This window comes from Oryzias latipes, chromosome 12 (genome assembly GCF_053564925.1).
Source record: "Oryzias latipes strain Hd-rR chromosome 12, Olatipes_Hd-rR_3.1".
Taxonomy (NCBI): Eukaryota; Metazoa; Chordata; class Actinopteri; order Beloniformes; family Adrianichthyidae; genus Oryzias; species Oryzias latipes.
Window position 1 is genome coordinate 21,097,457 of NC_136248.1, and position 18,342 is coordinate 21,115,798.

The 18,342-nt window shown below is 40.3% G+C and overlaps 1 protein-coding gene across 4 annotated transcripts in view; it reads left to right on the forward strand.

The window, feature by feature from the left end:
* rgs3a (regulator of G protein signaling 3a) overlaps positions 1–2,546 on the forward strand; it is a 322,617-nt gene extending 320,071 nt beyond the window's left edge. For all 4 annotated transcript variants that reach the window (XM_023960529.2, XM_023960531.2, XM_023960530.2 and 1 more), the window contains 2 exons: positions 367–533; positions 624–2,546. In XM_023960529.2, the coding sequence (XP_023816297.2) occupies positions 367–533; positions 624–824 (368 nt within the window). In that variant the 3' untranslated portion in view covers positions 825–2,546. The remainder of the gene's footprint in view (positions 1–366; positions 534–623) is intronic.
* The last annotated feature ends 15,796 nt before the right edge of the window (positions 2,547–18,342 follow it).

Here is an 18,342-nt window from a genome sequence, read left to right on the forward strand (position 1 = left end):
ATGGCTTCCGGCAATTCTTTACTCTGGATGCACTCTTCCTTTAATCATTGACTGGACAGAAAGTTGAAAGAGCCCAAGGTGCTAAAGTTAGTCACTAAGTCAATCCCCTCGTGAAAACAATCGCCCTTTTGTTAAGTGATAGAGCAGCCGTTACTCTGAACATTAAGGAAATTTGGAGTCACTGGGTGATGTCACAAAAGGAGTGTATTAGACTTTGATAAGCCTCGTCTTTCTTTTTTTTTTGCTTCCCACATGACTCAAAAGGCAACCACAGAGCTATTTTAAGCCAAGGAGGGCTTCAACTGTGAGGTTGCTATGGCACTTCACTCAACTCTCCCCTTTGTTTATTCTCCTCTTTCGTTTCAGATGGCCTGGCAGCCTTTAGAGCTTTCCTGCGCACAGAGTTCAGCGAGGAAAATCTGGAATTCTGGCTAGCATGTGAGGAATACAAGAAGATCAAGTCACAGTCCAAGATGGCCTCAAAAGCCAAGAAAATCTTTGCAGAATACATTGCTATCCAGTCTTGTAAAGAGGTAAGAGTGGGCGAACACAGCTCATTTTCCTTTGATGTTGGGGGAAACAAAAAAAAGAAGTAAAACCTGGTTTCCTATTTCCCTCTGCAGGTGAATCTGGACTCCTACACAAGAGATCACACTAAAGACAACCTGCAGAATGTGACGCGTTCCTGCTTTGAACTAGCGCAGAGGCGGATATACGGGCTGATGGAGAAGGACTCATACCCCCGTTTCCTGCGCTCAGAACTTTACTCGGACTTAATTAACCAAAAGAAGCCCAGTGCCACTTCCACTTCGTCTTCATCGTAAAAAGACAAGGAACACGAGGAAATAGAGTGTTGGTGAAAGCAAAACAAAGGGGCAGACTTGAAAAAAAATTCATGGAGTGGGTGGGATGTGAGCTTTTTTGCCTTTTCCTTTTTTTATCATTATTATTATTATTATTATTATTATTATTATTGTGCGTGCATGTGTGAGTGTGTAATCCTGATATGTTTTTTTGTTTTTTATTGTTGTCGTTTGTGAGGACGCAGCAAAGCTATGGAAGCTATGGCACTGCAAAGGAATGTAGTTTACACAGTTATTGAAAGGATTGATGAATGGATGGATGTTACTTCAATTACAGAAGCCCAGGAGTAAGGCCTGCAGCAGGAGCTGGACGCTTGTCTGATCACTGTTCTTTGTTTTCTTTTTTTTTATATGAGTAAGGTTAAAAAAAAAAGAAAGAAAGTTTGTTTTTAACCAGTTCTACTGCAAAAAAGGAGGGGCTGCAACAACGTGAAGACAGTCCGGTACTGTTTTGTCACTTTTTTCCTTCTTTGCTCCCTTCCTCTCCTCCGCCACCTTTCCCCCTCTCTGTGAAGCACCTCCAAAGTTGTTGGTACGACCATTTTTAGTCCGCCCTTTTGTCCCAGCTGCAAAGCTTCGATGGATGGCGAACACAAGGTTTTTTTTCGCAGATGACAGCCACCTTTGACTTTCTTTCAAATCTCTGCATCCATTGAAAGTTTGTAGGAAGCCTGGTTTCAAGTTTAGAGGCAGGGATGAGGACTCAGACTGTCTCACATTTGAAGATGCGAAAGAAAAAGAACGGCAACCTGTTTCTTGCCTGCAAAGAACAACAATGAACGGAAAAAGGATTTGTCCTTTAACATTGTAGCTCTCTCTCGACTAATGAGGAAACATTCTCAGGACACTGCTTTAACACGTTAATCATCTTTACTTTTTGTTTTCTTCGTCTTTTTTAGGGTTTCCCTTGTTCTTCAAGGGGATGCACAAGAGGTTACTAGTCATAGAACAAAGAAAATGCTTCATGTACAAAACGTTAGCCTATTTATTTAGATTAACTTGCTGGATACTTCTACAGACACCTTCACGACCTCCAAAGCACTCAGCTAACAGCTCTCACTTCCCCTCTTAACCACCAAACAGGTCCAAAGCTGTCCTGAACTTTAAGTGCAATATTTTTTTTAAACTTCATGTTTTATTCTTAAGTTGTTTTTTTTTTTTTTGGATAAATTTGAATTTATAACTTGGAAGACGGAACGGCTTGAGCTTTGTTTTACTTTTTAATTGTTAAGACAAAAATACTTTAGAGCTATAAGGCTGACTTTCAAGAAGTATCAGTAGTTTTAAGCAAGTGATTAACTGTGTTAAACCCTGGCAGCAGGCAGCTGGGGACATTATGGTTGTAAATATAATTCTTTAAGAAAATTTGTGATGCCACATCATAGAAAAAAAAAAGGTCTCAGCTGGTGACGTATGGGGCCCAGCTGTATCTATGTAAATATGAAAGATGCAAAACTTATAAGATGACACGTAAAGGAATTTAAACAATAGATGAGCAAGAGCAGACACAATCCGCTCTTTTTCCTGGTCATACACTGCTTGTAAGGGGTTTTTCTGAAATACATTCTCTCATTTTCACTGTTTACAATTCCAACTGCATCTTCTATGATAGCAAGTGAAAACCGTAGAATACATTTGGTGTCATTGCTAACAATAAATAAACCAACAGACTGATAAAAAAAACTGTGTGGTGTCTTGATTTGTCTGTGGAAAAATGTGGCTGTTCAGCAATAAAAATGCATAATTTTGTTTAAAACAACTTATAATTGGATTTTATGTGAAAAACTACATCTTTGCCTTTTCTTTGTTCCATCTAGATGTCATCACAGAGAATCCCTTAACTCTTCATTACAATAAGTTACATTTATGTTATTGGATAAAAAAAAAGAAAAATGAAGAATTGTGCCATGAAAATGTCAATGTACCCATACCAAATCTGTAAAGATTTAGGAAAAAAGTAAATCAAAAAAATTATATATTTTGAACAACTTAGTAATAATTTCTAAAGACCGGCACCTTCAGGGGAACATATTTCCAGAAGCATGGGAGTATCATGCGCATGAGTACTTTTCCTCAAGTCCTGGTTAAACAACATTTTATATTTAAAGTTAACTTTAGGTTTTAAAGGACCAAAGGCGGCATGCTTTTATGCATTTGTTGTTTTTGGGTGCCATAACAAGAAAATAAGGAAACAGAAATGGTTTGCTCAATACCCTATTTGACATTGGGAAAAAAAAAAAAAAAGTTTGAAATTAGATAAACGTTGTTTTTAGATCTAAGTTCTCATATAATCAGAACCTAAGTCTCTACATGGAAGATTTAAATGCAACTCATGGCCATATCTTAAGTTCAAGTCCCCAAAACATCAATAATTAGTTCAAAATATGTGACAAAAGTCCCATCTCTATGTTACTGTAGGTTTGTTAAGATTCAATGACTTAAAAATTCAACACACTTTAGACAGCTATGACTCTCGGTATTCTACAGTGTTAAGGTAATTTGAGACCACATGGCCCAGAGCTAAGGCTCGGTTAAAATTACATGACAATGCAGAGACAACAAACTGGCAAATTCCTGACAGACAAAGAAACACAGACCACACCTTAACCTTACTCTGAAGACATAAAGACAATTTTTGAGAAACTACATAAAGACTATTAAGATCAACAATAATGTTTCTGAGTATTTCTTTATTCAAATCGTTGTGAATCAGGAGCATTGACTGTGTATATGGGAACTGGACTGAGTGGCCCCTCCCCCTCGCGTTCCTAATAGGAAATACCTGCTGGCTTCAAGAAACCAAAACATATGTGCTTCTTTAGAGAAATAAACAGCTATTACTCAGTAATTTTATTTGTCAGAATTACAATTCTTGCTCTACCATTTCCTTGACACCTTCTTGCTAATCCAAAAATTTCTTTATATTTTTTCTTTATCACAAGTTTTCAAGTTTTAAGTTGATCTATCAGATGCCTCACTAAAAGCTTGTGTTGCCCGCTGGCCCCAACCTCGAAAGTTTGAATGACGAGCCACTTTCAGTGGAAGGGCTGTGGACTTCGAACAAGCTCACTCCTGATTGGCAACGGTAGTTGCCATAGAAACGTTGACTCAGATCGACTCTGACAAATGACTTTTGTCTGGATCCATCATGGCGACGTCCGTATCGCGGAAAAATGGCAACTGAAATGGTTTCATTTTGCAGGAGCTGGAAGAAAGGCATTTTATATGGGTTACGTCACACTTGCTCTTTCCATTTCAAAATACAGTCAATAATCAGGATCAGTTGGAATAACCTTGTAGGAGTGATGTAGGTGCTAAAATCGGCAGGCCACAAACTTGTTAATTAATGTTAGGTTGGGGTTGTGAGGGGCTGTAATCTAGCAGGAAAGAGTGTAAACAAAGGGATGATGGGAAATGAGGTCAGGCTTTTTCCAAGCCAACTGTCCCGCCCACAACTCAGAGGTGAATTTCTAATGAACTCCTGCCGCTTTGCAAAATCTATGTCCTAGAAAACGACAGGTTTTTTCATTTAGCCTAAAAATGTCATAATCATGCAACAAAATCATTCCCTATTGGACAAAACTATTTGAAATTTTGTCTCTAATATTCAAGGTTAAACTCCCATTGGACCATAGCAGGATTATTTGGAGTGCCAACTGCTGGAATTTGTTTAAACAGTAAACAAAAAAAAAAACTGTCTTAAGTTATGTTATCCTATTTGGCTAGACGTCCACTCCTACTTAATTGGAAAAGCAAATTTCCCCCAACACATTTTCATTTGCTAAGAAACATAATGCAATACTTAAATTTAAAAAATATTAAATTTTCATTGAGACAGCAAGAAAACCTTTTTTATGAAACATGATTATTTCAATGGTATATAGACAAGTCAGCTTCTTAAACATTTAATAGTAAAATCAGCAGGGTTTTTTTTTGTTGCTCTTTTTTACTGTTGTTGTTATTGTTTTTTTTTTTATATTGTACCATTTGTATTGTTTGCTGGAAAAAAGAATAATAAATAAATACATAAAATAAAAATGATATAATCATAATTACAAGACCACTGGGAACACTTTGAAAATAAATGAAAAAATGATCGGAGTGGGACATTAAAAAAAGACACGAGAAAAAAGCACATCCAGAAGTGACGAGCACAGGATGTATCTGTGGGTACAAACTACCTCCAAGTGTTTTTTTTTGCTAAAATTGATGTCGGAGAGAACATTTTTTCTATCCCAAAGTCCTCCCATTCAATTTTACAATCAGTTGCAATAAATGAAGCAAATTAACATAAAACAAAACAACAATTACCCCTCGATGAAATTTGACAATAGCAACCCTGTTAGATAATCAAAAATCATATTTATTAGCTTCCCTATTCCATTCATTGTGTGTTGAAATCCAGTCAATTCAGTCTAATCAAATAAATAATTTTCATTTTTTGTTGGGAATGGGGGTGAGTAGAATCTAAGATGTTAACATACAACACCAGACTTTTCTGGATCCCAGCTCTGATGTTGTCTGAAAGGAAGAGCATGTGAATGCGATACTGGGATGAGTGCTGACTGGATTGTTGGGGACGGATAAGAGGAAAAACAGTTGGAGGTCTGTCAGGGCAGCGTCTGTGTGTGTTGGACTGTGTTTGGGGGTTGGGAGGTCTAAAGTGGTGGTGGATCTAGTAGTAGCAGCATGTAATCTTCTTTAGCAGCTACCATCTGTTTTGACAGACACCAGCTCTTTTTCCACAAATGTTTTCTTTTCTGCCTCCCTTCTGCATTCAACTTTGTCTGGATTGTCTGCGCTTTTGTTGTTTCACTCTCAGTTTTTGTGCTTTACAATAGTCCTTCTTTTCGGCCAGGTCAGACAGCCAAGTCCCTTTGTTAAATTTTCCTTCCTTTCAGTCTTTTGTGCAAACCACACGGCAGTGCTTATCATTGTTTGCAAATTGAATGGTCACGTGACTCATCTCGTTTCCTACTCGGATCTCAGCGTTGATGTTTCCTCCCTCATAATGTTCTACAGGAAATTGTTTGACAGCTGAATGACTTGCTTCCATTTGTGGATCACTTTTCTTTTAGAGTATTTCTTTGTTATTTTTTTTTTAATTAACACAAAAACAAGACACTAATTATTTCATGGTGCTATTCTTGGTTGGCCGACATACAACGACAAACAGAACACAAATAAAAAAAGCCATCAAGGGAATACAGTTATTTCCAATCATTTCAGGAACGCGACAAGAAAAACACAAATAAATTAAATATCTCCTACAAAAGGTATACAAAGAATTATAACAATTTATGGTTAACTATAAGAACCAAAATGTCATGGTGCCTCTGTCAGACTCCTCCCCCTCCAGTTCTGTTTCACTCTGCTCCTGATTGCCACCAGCTGCTGTCACTCTTCTCATCATCTCTCCTGCTCTTAAGGAGCTCCAACACCTCAAGCCGACGCCAGATCGTTAACCCTAACGGTGACTCGCCTGGTCTTGCTATGCTCTGACTTGCTTTGCTTGCTCACGTTCCCAACCTAATTCCTGTTCTCCTGCCTCAGGAAACCACTTTACGAGTGACGCCAGCGTGGATCATCTGCTAAGCCGTTCCTGTGAGCCGGAAGACTCCTCGCCTTACACCGACCGCGTTAGCACCTCCAGCCACGCCACAAGCCATCTTCACATTCAGACCTCGTCGGGACTTAACCTCAGCCTTTCACGGAGAAGCAATAAACCATTACTCACCTGCCACTGACCTGTCTTTACTCTGGGTTCCAGCATCTGGGTTCGCTTAGCCTGAAGAATCATGACAGAACGATCTGGCCAAACACCGGACCCAGCTGACCCAGAAGGACTCCGTTTCGCCGTGAATCAGCAAGGCATCGCTCTGGGTCGTCAAGCCGACGCATTGTCCCAAATTGCATCCGCTCAACAAGAGCTGTTTCGGCGCCTAGACGGCTTAACACAAACATTAATGGATCTAACTGGTCAAATGTCTACTTCTTCCACCACAGCTACGCTTCCGGCTGCCAGCAACGTTCCCACTTCCGCTTCCGCTTTGACCCCGGAAAACTTCCGCCTACAACCGGAGCCGTTCTTTGGTGACGTCGAAGCATGCGGTGGTTTCCTCCTACAGTGCCACCTACTGTTCCAGCAAGACCCGAGGTACTATCAGGCTGATCATAGTAAAATTACATTAATTATAAACTCCTTACGCAATAAGGCTCTACAATGGGCTCAAGCTTTTCTGGCAGTCAATCCAATCACCCACCTGTCTTTCGACCATTTCATCAGGGAGTTCCAACTGGTATTCGATCAACCGAAAAAACAGGAGGAGGCCACCCGCAGGCTTTTAGCTCTTAAGCAGCGAAATCGATCGGTTAGTGATCATGTTATCGATTTCAGAATCCTGGCTGTAGAAGCAGGATGGTCAGATCCAGCGTTACGAGGAGTCTTCTACCAATCGTTGAATGAATCCATCAAAGATCACCTATGTACGCAGCCTGAAACTCACTCTTTCGAGGAGCTCGTCACCGCGGCTCTCCGTTCTGACACCCGTTTACGAGAAAGACAACATGAAAGGCCCACTCAACCCCGTAAAAGCCCAGGTTTGACACACCATTCTCCACAAACACCCCCATCTGCAACACCTCATAGTTCTTCTGAAGAGCCCATGCAAATCGGCCATTCAAAGCTGTCTGCTGAAGAACGACAAAGACGACGAGATGAGGGGGCCTGTTTCTACTGCGGACAGCAGGGACACCAAGTAAACCAGTGTACTGCTCGTTTAAACTCCAGAACCCCCCGCTAGAAGACAGGCCGCGGGTGGGCGTTCCCATTATCACACATAAAGAATTTTTTGTTGTCCCTGTCAAGCTCTGCCATTCGTCTAAGATCACCGACCTTCATGCTTTAATTGACTCTGGGGCTGAACACAGCCTAATCGACCATAGTTTGGTTTCACGTCTCTCGTTACCCACTGAAAAACTCGAAACCCCCATCAAAGCTGCTGGCTTAGGAGGACAACATCTCTCCTTAATTACTCACCGCACTAAGCCTGTACTGCTTATCACCTCTGGAAATCATAGGGAGTTTACCCAGTTTTTCGTCACCCACACCCCTCAGAATCCCGTCGTACTAGGTCACTCGTGGCTTCAACGTCATAATCCACAGTGTGATTGGGTTCATCATCGCATCACTAATTGGAGTGAGTTTTGTCTAGCTAATTGTCTTCAGTCTGCTGTTCCTTCTATTTCTGCCCCCTCTCCTCCTAGTCCTGAGGAGATTGATCTCTCTAACGTACCTGTCTGTTATCATGACTTAAGAGCCGTGTTCAGCAAATCCAAGGCTAGTTCTCTACCACCCCACAGACCATACGATTGCGCCATAAATTTGATAGATGGAGCCACGCTTCCCAAGGGGAGATTGTTTAATCTTTCTGGTCCCGAGAAAGCAGCTATGGAGAAATACATCCATGAGGCACTTTCCTCGGGACACATCCGTCCTTCGTCATCTCCCGTTGGTGCTGGGTTCTTCTTCGTAGAGAAGAAGGATAAGACCCTCAGGCCTTGTATTGACTACCGCGAGCTGAACCAAATCACAATTAAAGACAAATATTCTCTCCCTCTTATTAGCTCGGTCTTTGATTCCATACAGGAAGCTCGTATATTTTCCAAACTTGACCTCCGTAATGCCTACCACCTCGTTCGGGTCAAGGAGGGAGATGAATGGAAAACTGCCTTTAACACGCCCTTAGGGCATTACGAGTATTTGGTCATGCCCTTCGGCCTGACCAATGCGCCTGCAGTTTTCCAGCGTTTGGTGAACGACGTTCTCAGGGATTTCATAAATAGATTTGTCTTTGTATATCTCGACGATATTCTAATTTACTCCAAAGATCCCACTCAACACAAGAATCAGGTTCGGCTCGTGCTCCAGAGGTTGTCTGAAAATCACCTTTTTGTTAAGGCAGAGAAATGTCAGTTTCACTCCTCCGTCATCCCATTCCTGGGTTACATTTTTGAGGCAGGCAGTATCCGGCCTGATCCAGCCAAAATTGAAGCAGTTTCCCAGTGGGATCCCCCTACATCTCGTAAAAAGTTGCAGCAGTTTCTCGGGTTTGCCAATTTCTACCGACGATTCATCAGGAACTACAGTGCTATCGCCGCGCCCCTCACACAACTCACATCCACCATCAGACCTTTCCAGTGGAACCAAGCAGCCCAAAAAGCTTTCGACACTCTTAAACGACTCTTCGTTTCAGCTCCCATACTTATCCAACCCGATCCTACCAGACAATTCGTCGTCGAGGTAGACGCTTCCGACTCTGGGGTAGGAGCTGTTCTATCCCAACGAGAAGAGAAGTCCGGCAAGTTAAAACCTTGTGCCTTCTTCTCCAAGAAACTCTCTCCCACGGAGCGTAACTATGATGTTGGAAATCGGGAACTTCTCGCAATTAAACTGGCGTTGGAGGAGTGGCGTCAGTGGCTGGAGGGAGCGGTTCAACCATTCATCGTATGGACGGACCACAAAAACCTCTCGTACCTACGCTCCGCTAAAAGACTAAACTCCCGCCAAGCCCGCTGGTGCCTGTTTTTTGATCGCTTCAATTTCACTATCACCTACAGACCCGGCAGTCGTAATGTCAAGCCGGATGCCCTCTCCCGGAAATTTTGCTCCTCAGATGAACTGGACAGCACCGCCGCCAACATCATCCCGCAATCCTACATCATTGGAAGCCTCACTTGGGACATCGAAACCAAAGTTCTTCAAGCCCAAGGTGAGGAACCGGACCACCCCGATCCTCCTGATGGTACGCTCTATGTTCCTCAATCCCTCAGATCGGACGCAATTACCTGGGCTCACTCATCCCGCATCGCCTGCCATGGGGGTGTCGCCAGGACCCTCAACCTCCTCCGCAGACGGTTTTTCTGGCCATCTATGGGTAAGGATGTCAGGGAGTACGTTGCCGCCTGTCCCACGTGTGCACGCTCCAAATCCTCTAATGCTCCACCATCTGGACTACTGCACCCATTGTTTACTCCCAGTCGACCATGGTCACACATTGCTGTGGATGTTGTTACCGGTCTTCCTCCCTCCCAAGGCAACTCAGTAATCTTCACTGTCATTGACCGTTTCTCCAAGTTTGTTCACTTCATTCCACTTCCACAGTTGCCCACGGCCACAGAGACAGCTGAAATTCTGGTTCAGCAAGTTTTCCGACACCATGGCATCCCCACTGACATCGTCTCGGATCGTGGTCCCCAGTTACATCGGTCCTTACACTATTGAGAAGGTCATCAATCCCTCCTGTGTCCGCCTCCGGCTGCCCGCTGCCCTCAAGGTCCACCCGTCCTTCCATATTTCCCAGATCAAGCCTGTTCAGGACAGTGCGCTTTGCCCACCTTCCGCATCCCCGCCACCCGCCCGGCTCATTGACGATGCTCCTGCCTACACGGTCAGCCGCATTCTGGATGTCCGCCGCCGGGGTCGTGGCCACCAATTCCTGGTGGATTGGGAGGGTTACGGTCCGGAGGAACGTTCCTGGATCTCTCGCTCCCTTATCCTGGACCATTCCCTCATCAAGGATTTCTATCGTGCCCACCCGGATCGGCGTCCTGGCCCGCCTGGAGGCGGTCGTTGAGGGGGGGGTACTGTCATGGTGCCACTGTCAGACTCCTCCCCCTCCAGTTCTGTTTCACTCTGCTCCTGATTGCCACCAGCTGCTGTCACTCTTCTCATCATCTCTCCTGCTCTTAAGGAGCTCCAACACCTCAAGCCGACGCCAGATCGTTAACCCTAACGGTGACTCGCCTGGTCTTGCTATGCTCTGACTTGCTTTGCTTGCTCACGTTCCCAACCTAATTCCTGTTCTCCTGCCTCAGGAAACCACTTTACGAGTGACGCCAGCGTGGATCATCTGCTAAGCCGTTCCTGTGAGCCGGAAGACTCCTCGCCTTACACCGACCGCGTTAGCACCTCCAGCCATGCCACAAGCCATCTTCACATTCAGACCTCGTCGGGACTTAACCTCAGCCTTTCACGGAGAAGCAATAAACCATTACTCACCTGCCACTGACCTGTCTTTACTCTGGGTTCCAGCATCTGGGTTCGCTTAGCCTGAAGAATCATGACACAAAACTTCATCCTTTATCCCTTTATGGAAGCGTATTGCATTGAATTAAAAAACAAACCAGGTGATCTTCATTTTAATTATTTGTGTTTTTCGTAGTATTTTTTTTTGAAGAACTACAAAAGCAAAGAGCTACAAACAGGCTGGGCATCTGTTGAAAAAATGTTGAAAAGCCACAATGTGTCCATGTCATAGACATGATCCGATGTCACGATATCCCCAGTCTGTTTTGATCTTCCTACTTACTTTATCTGGTTCACTCTAAGAGAGAGTAATAATGTTAGGGGTTTCTGTGGAGTTTGTTTTAACACAATGAGTATTTGTGATGTTTTATGATTATTTATGGTGAGTTACTGAGAAATTGATTGTGTTTGTCTGGGGTGTTTTGTGTAGTAACAGTTTTGCCTGCTTCTACAGCTTCACAAGCATCAAAATCAGGGCAAACCTCAAACTCAACAGCAGTATACCATTTAATAAAAAACTCTTGACATGGATCATGTCTATTACACAGACATATTGAGGCTTTATTACCTTTATAGCAAGTTTTTAGGAGCACTTGTTTGAAGGTATTTGCTTTTGTAGTTCTGAAAAATATAGCACAAAAACATGGAAGAAAGGCTGGCTTGAAAAACAAAAAAAATAAGAACAAAAAACACCAGTTTTTATTTCATTTTTTAATTTTCTAAAAAGAAAAACTAGAGTGGAAATAACCTGTTTTTTATTTCATTAATTTTCTTCATACATGAAAGAAATTAGAACAGAAATTAACAGTTAAGTTGTATTGAATACAACACAATTCCATTAAAATGTTGGCCCATTCTCTAATGAGAAAAAAGGTCATCACATCAGATTTACAGATCAGTGCAAAACAAGGTGTAATAAGTAAATTATTGATTAAAAAAAGAATTTGGAGATCCCCTATCCTGCCTCTGATGAGATTTAGCTCTGACCTCCATCCTCCTGAGTTTTTTCCACATGCATTCTGGAAATATTCACAGTGGTGCAATATGTCAGTGTCACACAATTCTGGCTTCTTTTGACATTCAGGATTCCATTAAACCTCCATAAAGAACAAAAGAACTTTAAAAGAGTTTTGCAACCTGCATACCTATGTCACACGCAAATTTAAACAAAGGTGACACAACAAAGGTCTGTTTAAACCGTCTGTCAGGTTCAAAAGGTGAAAACGCAACATAAATTGCAGGACACATTAACATCCATAAAGCGTCTGAAGGAAGGCGTCTGGATGGCATTCTCGTCAGCTTTTCAAACAACCTTAACTAGTCCTTGTAGTTGTTGAGGAGTAGAGGTTCTTCTTAGTTCCACCCTAATGACTGAGTATTTTTGTATTAAATGCTTTCAGTAAATGTCTTCCCTTCTTATGGGCCCTTGAGCAACTGCTCTTCCATTGAGGTTATTGCAGCAAATTCTATCTCTACTCTGATTCTTACAAAGGTTATCTGCCTTCTTGCTCCTTTTTTGGTGATAGTTTTATTGATTTCTTTTATTCCCATAATGTAGCATTTTTGTTTCTTTCTATTTTTTTATAAACTTCTCTGCACAACAGATTTCAGCGGAAATACTTTTTATTAAATGAAGCCCTTCTTTTGAATAGAATAGCTTTTAGACATTTTAGACTCCTTTAGACATTGCCATTGTTGTGTCTCTAGACATATTTCACACTAAAATTAAGGAGTGATTTTTCATTGGGTTAAATGGGAACTTAGGTAGATCCCTTTGGGAACTGAGATACTGTTGTAGCATAGGTAACAGATAATACCACTGCTTTTCTAGGCATTATCATTAGGTTTATTATGGCTTGGACATCACCATATGTAATGCAAATGGCTGCGCAGCTGTCACTGCCTTGCTCGACGAAACAATTTATATTCCTACATTCCAACCAGACTGATCTGTCCCAGACAAGTTGTTAATCGAATCGACCTATACAATCATAAACCCGTTTCGAAAGGACAAAATCGATTATATTGATTTTGGAAAATACCATTTGGATCAAGGCACTGTAGGTTTACTATAAACCTAAGTGCCATCAGAGTAGACCACACACATGTGGCGGCAGCAAAAAAGTACCCGTCCATCATTCCAGTCCAGTGTGTGGAAACACTTTGAATTTTGCTAAGACGTGACCATACCCCTTGTGCTATCTTGTGGGGTCAAAATGACCCCACCCTTACATTGACGCGTTCTCCGTACCATGACAAAGGTGGATAAAGGTGAAGAGCATTTCAGGTAATCCATGGAGACCAGTGAAGATCACAAATCATTGAAGAAAAAAGGTTCAGCGCACTGTCTTGTGGGTCTAGATGACCCCACTCCCAATGTTAAAGTGCCTTGGATAGGCTGACCTTTATGAAACTAAAATGTGAATGGACTGGCCACTAATTCTTGTTTACTTGTTTGTTTGGACACATATTTTGTAAGAATTATTATTTTTTTTTTTTACCTGCACTTTTTAGTACCCAGGCATTTATCTCTGAGTCACTAGTTGGACTTTTGGCTAAAGATGTATGGGATCCAGTTTAGGTTAGTGAATCGGACCGTTCAAAATGAACAAATGTTGAGTATGAATCGGATCGAGTCGAATTGTTGTTAAAATGAATTGCTGCACCTCTACAACCCAGCTGTTTTTATCTTTTACTTTGGCGTCTGGGACACATCATCTGCTCTCGAGTTTTGTGCAGTACGACATGTGGCTTCCAGATTGTTGCTAGCTCATTCCTGATTGAAGAGGGGAAAAATGAAAGGAAATGCCATGGTTGATTGATAGTAAACCATCTTCTGACTCCATTTGTTTCAAATTTATCTCTTTTTTTTTGCATCTTTAAAATGTTTGAAGAAAATGCAGTGAACAGTGAAAGCACCATACAGGATTAGATATTTGAAAAAAACAAAACAACTACTCTTGACTTATCTAGGAAATCCTGAGACTATTTTTGGTGTTTTGTGACGACCAAACGAGTTGAATCACATGGATGGCTTTGGCTGAGTCACATGAAACCAAGCAAAACACTCAAATGAGACAGACGCTATCAACAAATGGGGATCTTTGAATGATAACGACATAGCTGGCTCATCCTTCCTGACTTTTCCAAAGTAGTTGGCATGATATATGTTTGATAGGATGCTATAACCAAAACAGAAAGACCCAGTTTGTTATGACCACTGAAAACACAATGTAGACACAAACAGCAACTCTTTATTTCTGATAACAATCTGCAGCTTCTTTGGCATCCTATGTTTTAAAAATGAAGATGGAATCTGAAATGTGAATTGCTTCACCTCTTCCAGCCTCCAAAATTTAATATAAAAAATTATTTTTTATTTATTTTTTAAAACGTTAATTTATTTGTAGAAAGTCATGTAATCATTTGCTCCCAACAAACCCCCAACATATGTTATATTTTTGGTAAATTTGCTCTAATTTAACACACTTGACTTCTAATACCTTTAACATTGGCTCTAACTAACCAAAATAATATTTTTGAACCGCAATATTTAATCACCTTTGTGATTTGTTGCTCATTTCAATTATCTGACATAAATTAATCTGAAGTTTACTCAAACGTGTTTATGAGATGGTAAAACATTTCTGCAGTTGGTCAAACAACTCAAACCCGGGTTAGTCCTTTATTCTCAGATTAGTGTGTACCGGTAATTAAAGGGTATCTACAAACAGAAACAAATACAATTTTTTTAATCATGTAGATTGTTTGCCTATTTTTCACCATTTTGTTTTTTTTTGTCTTATTTTGAAAGTTACATTGCTTCCTGTCCCTGTTTTTGCAATTTCTCCATTTAGATTACTTTTTGTTTTCATTCTTTTTTGCTGCTTGCTGGTAAGCTGCACTTATCAGGCTGCTTATGTTTTGGAATAAAGTCTTTTTTTCACCCTTATCTCTAAGACAGACTTTAAAGGTAACATGCATTCAACAAATTCCATTAGATCAAACAATGTTTGTACACAGTGTAAGAACTCCACTACAATGTAACGAGTGTTAAGTGTTCTTTTACATTATTCTATTTTGCAGCATAAAGAAAAATGTAGACATTTATTTCATATAATGGTTGTTTAAGAAAGGGACACTGCATATTAAACAACATTTAAAGTTATATGTGCCCAATTTTGGCCATGAGCTAATTTCTATCTGCAGCCCCCTGGATAGAAAGAAATTATGAATGTAAAATTCATTATTAATTCAACCCCCCAAGATCTTTCAAGGACATGCCTTCAGTAACCAGTTCACATATTAAAGTCAAACAAAAACATTCAAGTCTTGAAAATCAATCATAGGATGTGACGCTTTGTAGAAAAATATTTTTTTTCCTTATTAATTTTTGTTTTTTTTGCAAAAATGACAGTTTAAAGGAGCAAGGTTTATAAATGTTTGCTTTGGACCCTAAAGAAAGGAAATCTATGTAAAAAAGGAAATAATTTGTTTGCACTTGTCTCTCTTCCAGTAAGATTTTTTTTATCAGCCTGTAGTTTTTATCTTTGTATTTTGTCCTACACCCAAATGTGTTTTGACTTGTGAAGACTTTAATCTATATTTTTTCAGTTTCAGTTTATTTGATTGTTGCACAAAGTGATTGTAAGGATTTGTGTTTTTTATTTAACCTTAATTTTCATCAGTCATGGATTGTTCTGTCACTGCCCACCTGATCCCTGTTTTTACTATTACAGCAGTGTCAGACTACTTAAGTTCATAGTTTTCAGCTCACTGTTTGTTTCGCTTGTGTTTCATACATTTGGAATCGCTAATGTTTATTACTGAAGGGGTTTAATTTTCTGCAATAAAGCCTGGTCTTTTGATCTTTTTGAGTCCTTCACTAACTGACTCACTGACCTTCTACAGTAAAAATGCTAAACTTCATGCAATCGCAAAAACTTGAGACTTCAACCTATTTTGAATGGCTTCCAACAAACCAAAACTACAATTTCTTAAACCAGTATGGATGTGTTTTTTTAACTTGAAAGATAAAGGACACAAACATGTTCCAGACCGCTTCAGCATGGCAGGCACTACTGCTTTTTCAGACTGTCTTACCTAAACATGTCTCCATGTCAATTGTTTTTCGAAAATTTGCATATATATATAAAAGCATAAAAGATGATAAGATGTAGTTAGGACCACACTAAAGCGTATCACTTCATCTTGAGGCAAGCAGTGAATGTTTAATATTTAATAACTGTTTTTTCCCCAAAAAATCTAGAACTTAAACACCCAAAGCAACAAAACAAAATTAAGTAAAACATTTTGCTTCATGCTGTTGATAAAAGTGAAAATCAAAAATGCACTTTTTTTCCCACTGTTAGATCTGTAAAAGAATGAGGCTCATGTAAAATACTAGTGGTATTCTCCTAACCCCTAAGTATTATTTGTAAAAATCAAAGCAACTGTGAGGTAAATAAGATTAAAGAGAAGGAGACTGGAATTTACAGAGTAAGTTTTTTGTTTTGGTTGCAGACCATTTCCAGTATGCCTACTTTTAATCCTCTGGGTATTTCCACTTTTGCATTTGAAGTTTTTCCAAGACATAAAGTGACAGTTTGCGTCTACTTGCTCATGATTCTCCTCTTTTTTTCTTTTACGATCATCTTAATCCTGCTGGGAAAAAAGATTTTGGGGTTTCCACTTGTCCTTCCTCTCTTTTAACTGTTTTAAACCACTTTTAACCTTGCATGACCTTAGTGCTCAGTCTTAATCAGTACTATTGTTTTTTTTCTAAAAATACTTTTACTCCATTTCCCAAATCTGTCTGCTTTTGTGTCCCACTCGTTCCTGTCACCAAGCCACAATGACACGAGCTCAGTTAAATTTACCAGCAAGACTAAAAGGATTGAAGGTAGGGATATTTCACTATTAACACAATGACACAGATTTTCGGGAAAGCTTAGCAAACAGAGAGGTCAGAAGAGGAAGAGGCTCCACAACCGAAACACTTTAAACAATCAACGCTGCACGTAATTTAACACTAAGCTTAAATAATACACTTACTAATAGGATTGTATTGAACTAAAAAACCCATTTCATCAGATTACTGGGCCATACAACCCTATGCACTCTGTTACCTAAACCTGCTGCTTTGATGGAGCAAAACATGTTTTTTTTGTTATTTTTATTTCTTGATCATGTTTGTCCCTGTTTGGCACAGTTTGTCACCCATAGATCATCTTATTATTTTCGGAGGACAATAAATTCCCAACCATGGAACATGGAGAAAAAACCTTTTTGCTAAATCTTTGTCAGAGTCAATTATACATTCTCCCATCACAGATAACTTGTTAATTTTGTCTTGTTTTCTATGACATCTTGGTGATTAGAGGAAAGCCAACGTCCTGTGCAGGAACTTTAAGAAGCATGACAATGACACATCCCTCCATGCTAGATTTTCACTTGTCTAGATTTTCACTTGTCCGGTTCGTTTAGTTTCTGTGATGGATTTTGTTCTGTTCTCAGGGTCTATAAAGCTGCGTTCACAACAGGTATGTGACGTAGATTCAAAAAGGCACGTTTAGCCCATGCTGTTCGCACTGGACGAGCAGGGAGGGGCTTCTTTTGCTACTGTTCACTAGCACATGTCCGCCATGGTAAAGGCTTGGCGCAAAATGTCAAAGGGATGCAAACATTTTGAATCTTGCTGTAGGCTTTTTCTTTCCCAGCTCCATTCCGATTAGTGAAATACTTGCTGTTCCAGCCGGGCACAAACCTCAATCATCAAATTCTTATCCATGATTCAATTTCCGGACAGTTTTTGTACGTAGAGCCCCAAAACTGTCGTAAAAAGCAAAACGGAAACATGAGAGTTTTGAATGTGGAAGCCCAAACGTGCATATGTGTGTTTATAGAATTCATTGAAAGTTGTGGCTTGTATGTGTGCTGCCGAGGGCAGAACATGTGAATGTAGCTTATACAGGGCCTGCTTGGCCAGGTACGCCATGACACTATTTTCTGAACCGGAGAGCCATACGAATGGATTAGGTTTTGACATGAATGAGAATTTCTGTAGGGAACAGCAAAAAAAGAAAAGAAAAGGTACAACTTGCTGTCTGGACAGCAATGTACATAACTTTGGTGATATATGCTTATAAACTGACTTTTGTTTTCTAAATTTTTTTAATGTTTCAACCATCCTTCTAAATGAAAGGATGAAGAATCCGGAAGTGGAATGACAAACACTCATGAAACAGGGGAAAAAAGCAGCAAAGTGAATGAGATGAATGGTAGGGTGCTTAATTCATCTTATTACAGCCAAAAGGCAAAGACAAACGTGCAAAAATGTGCAAAAATCTGCTCTATGAAGATGAAATTGCAGACTATTTTTGCACTAGAAGA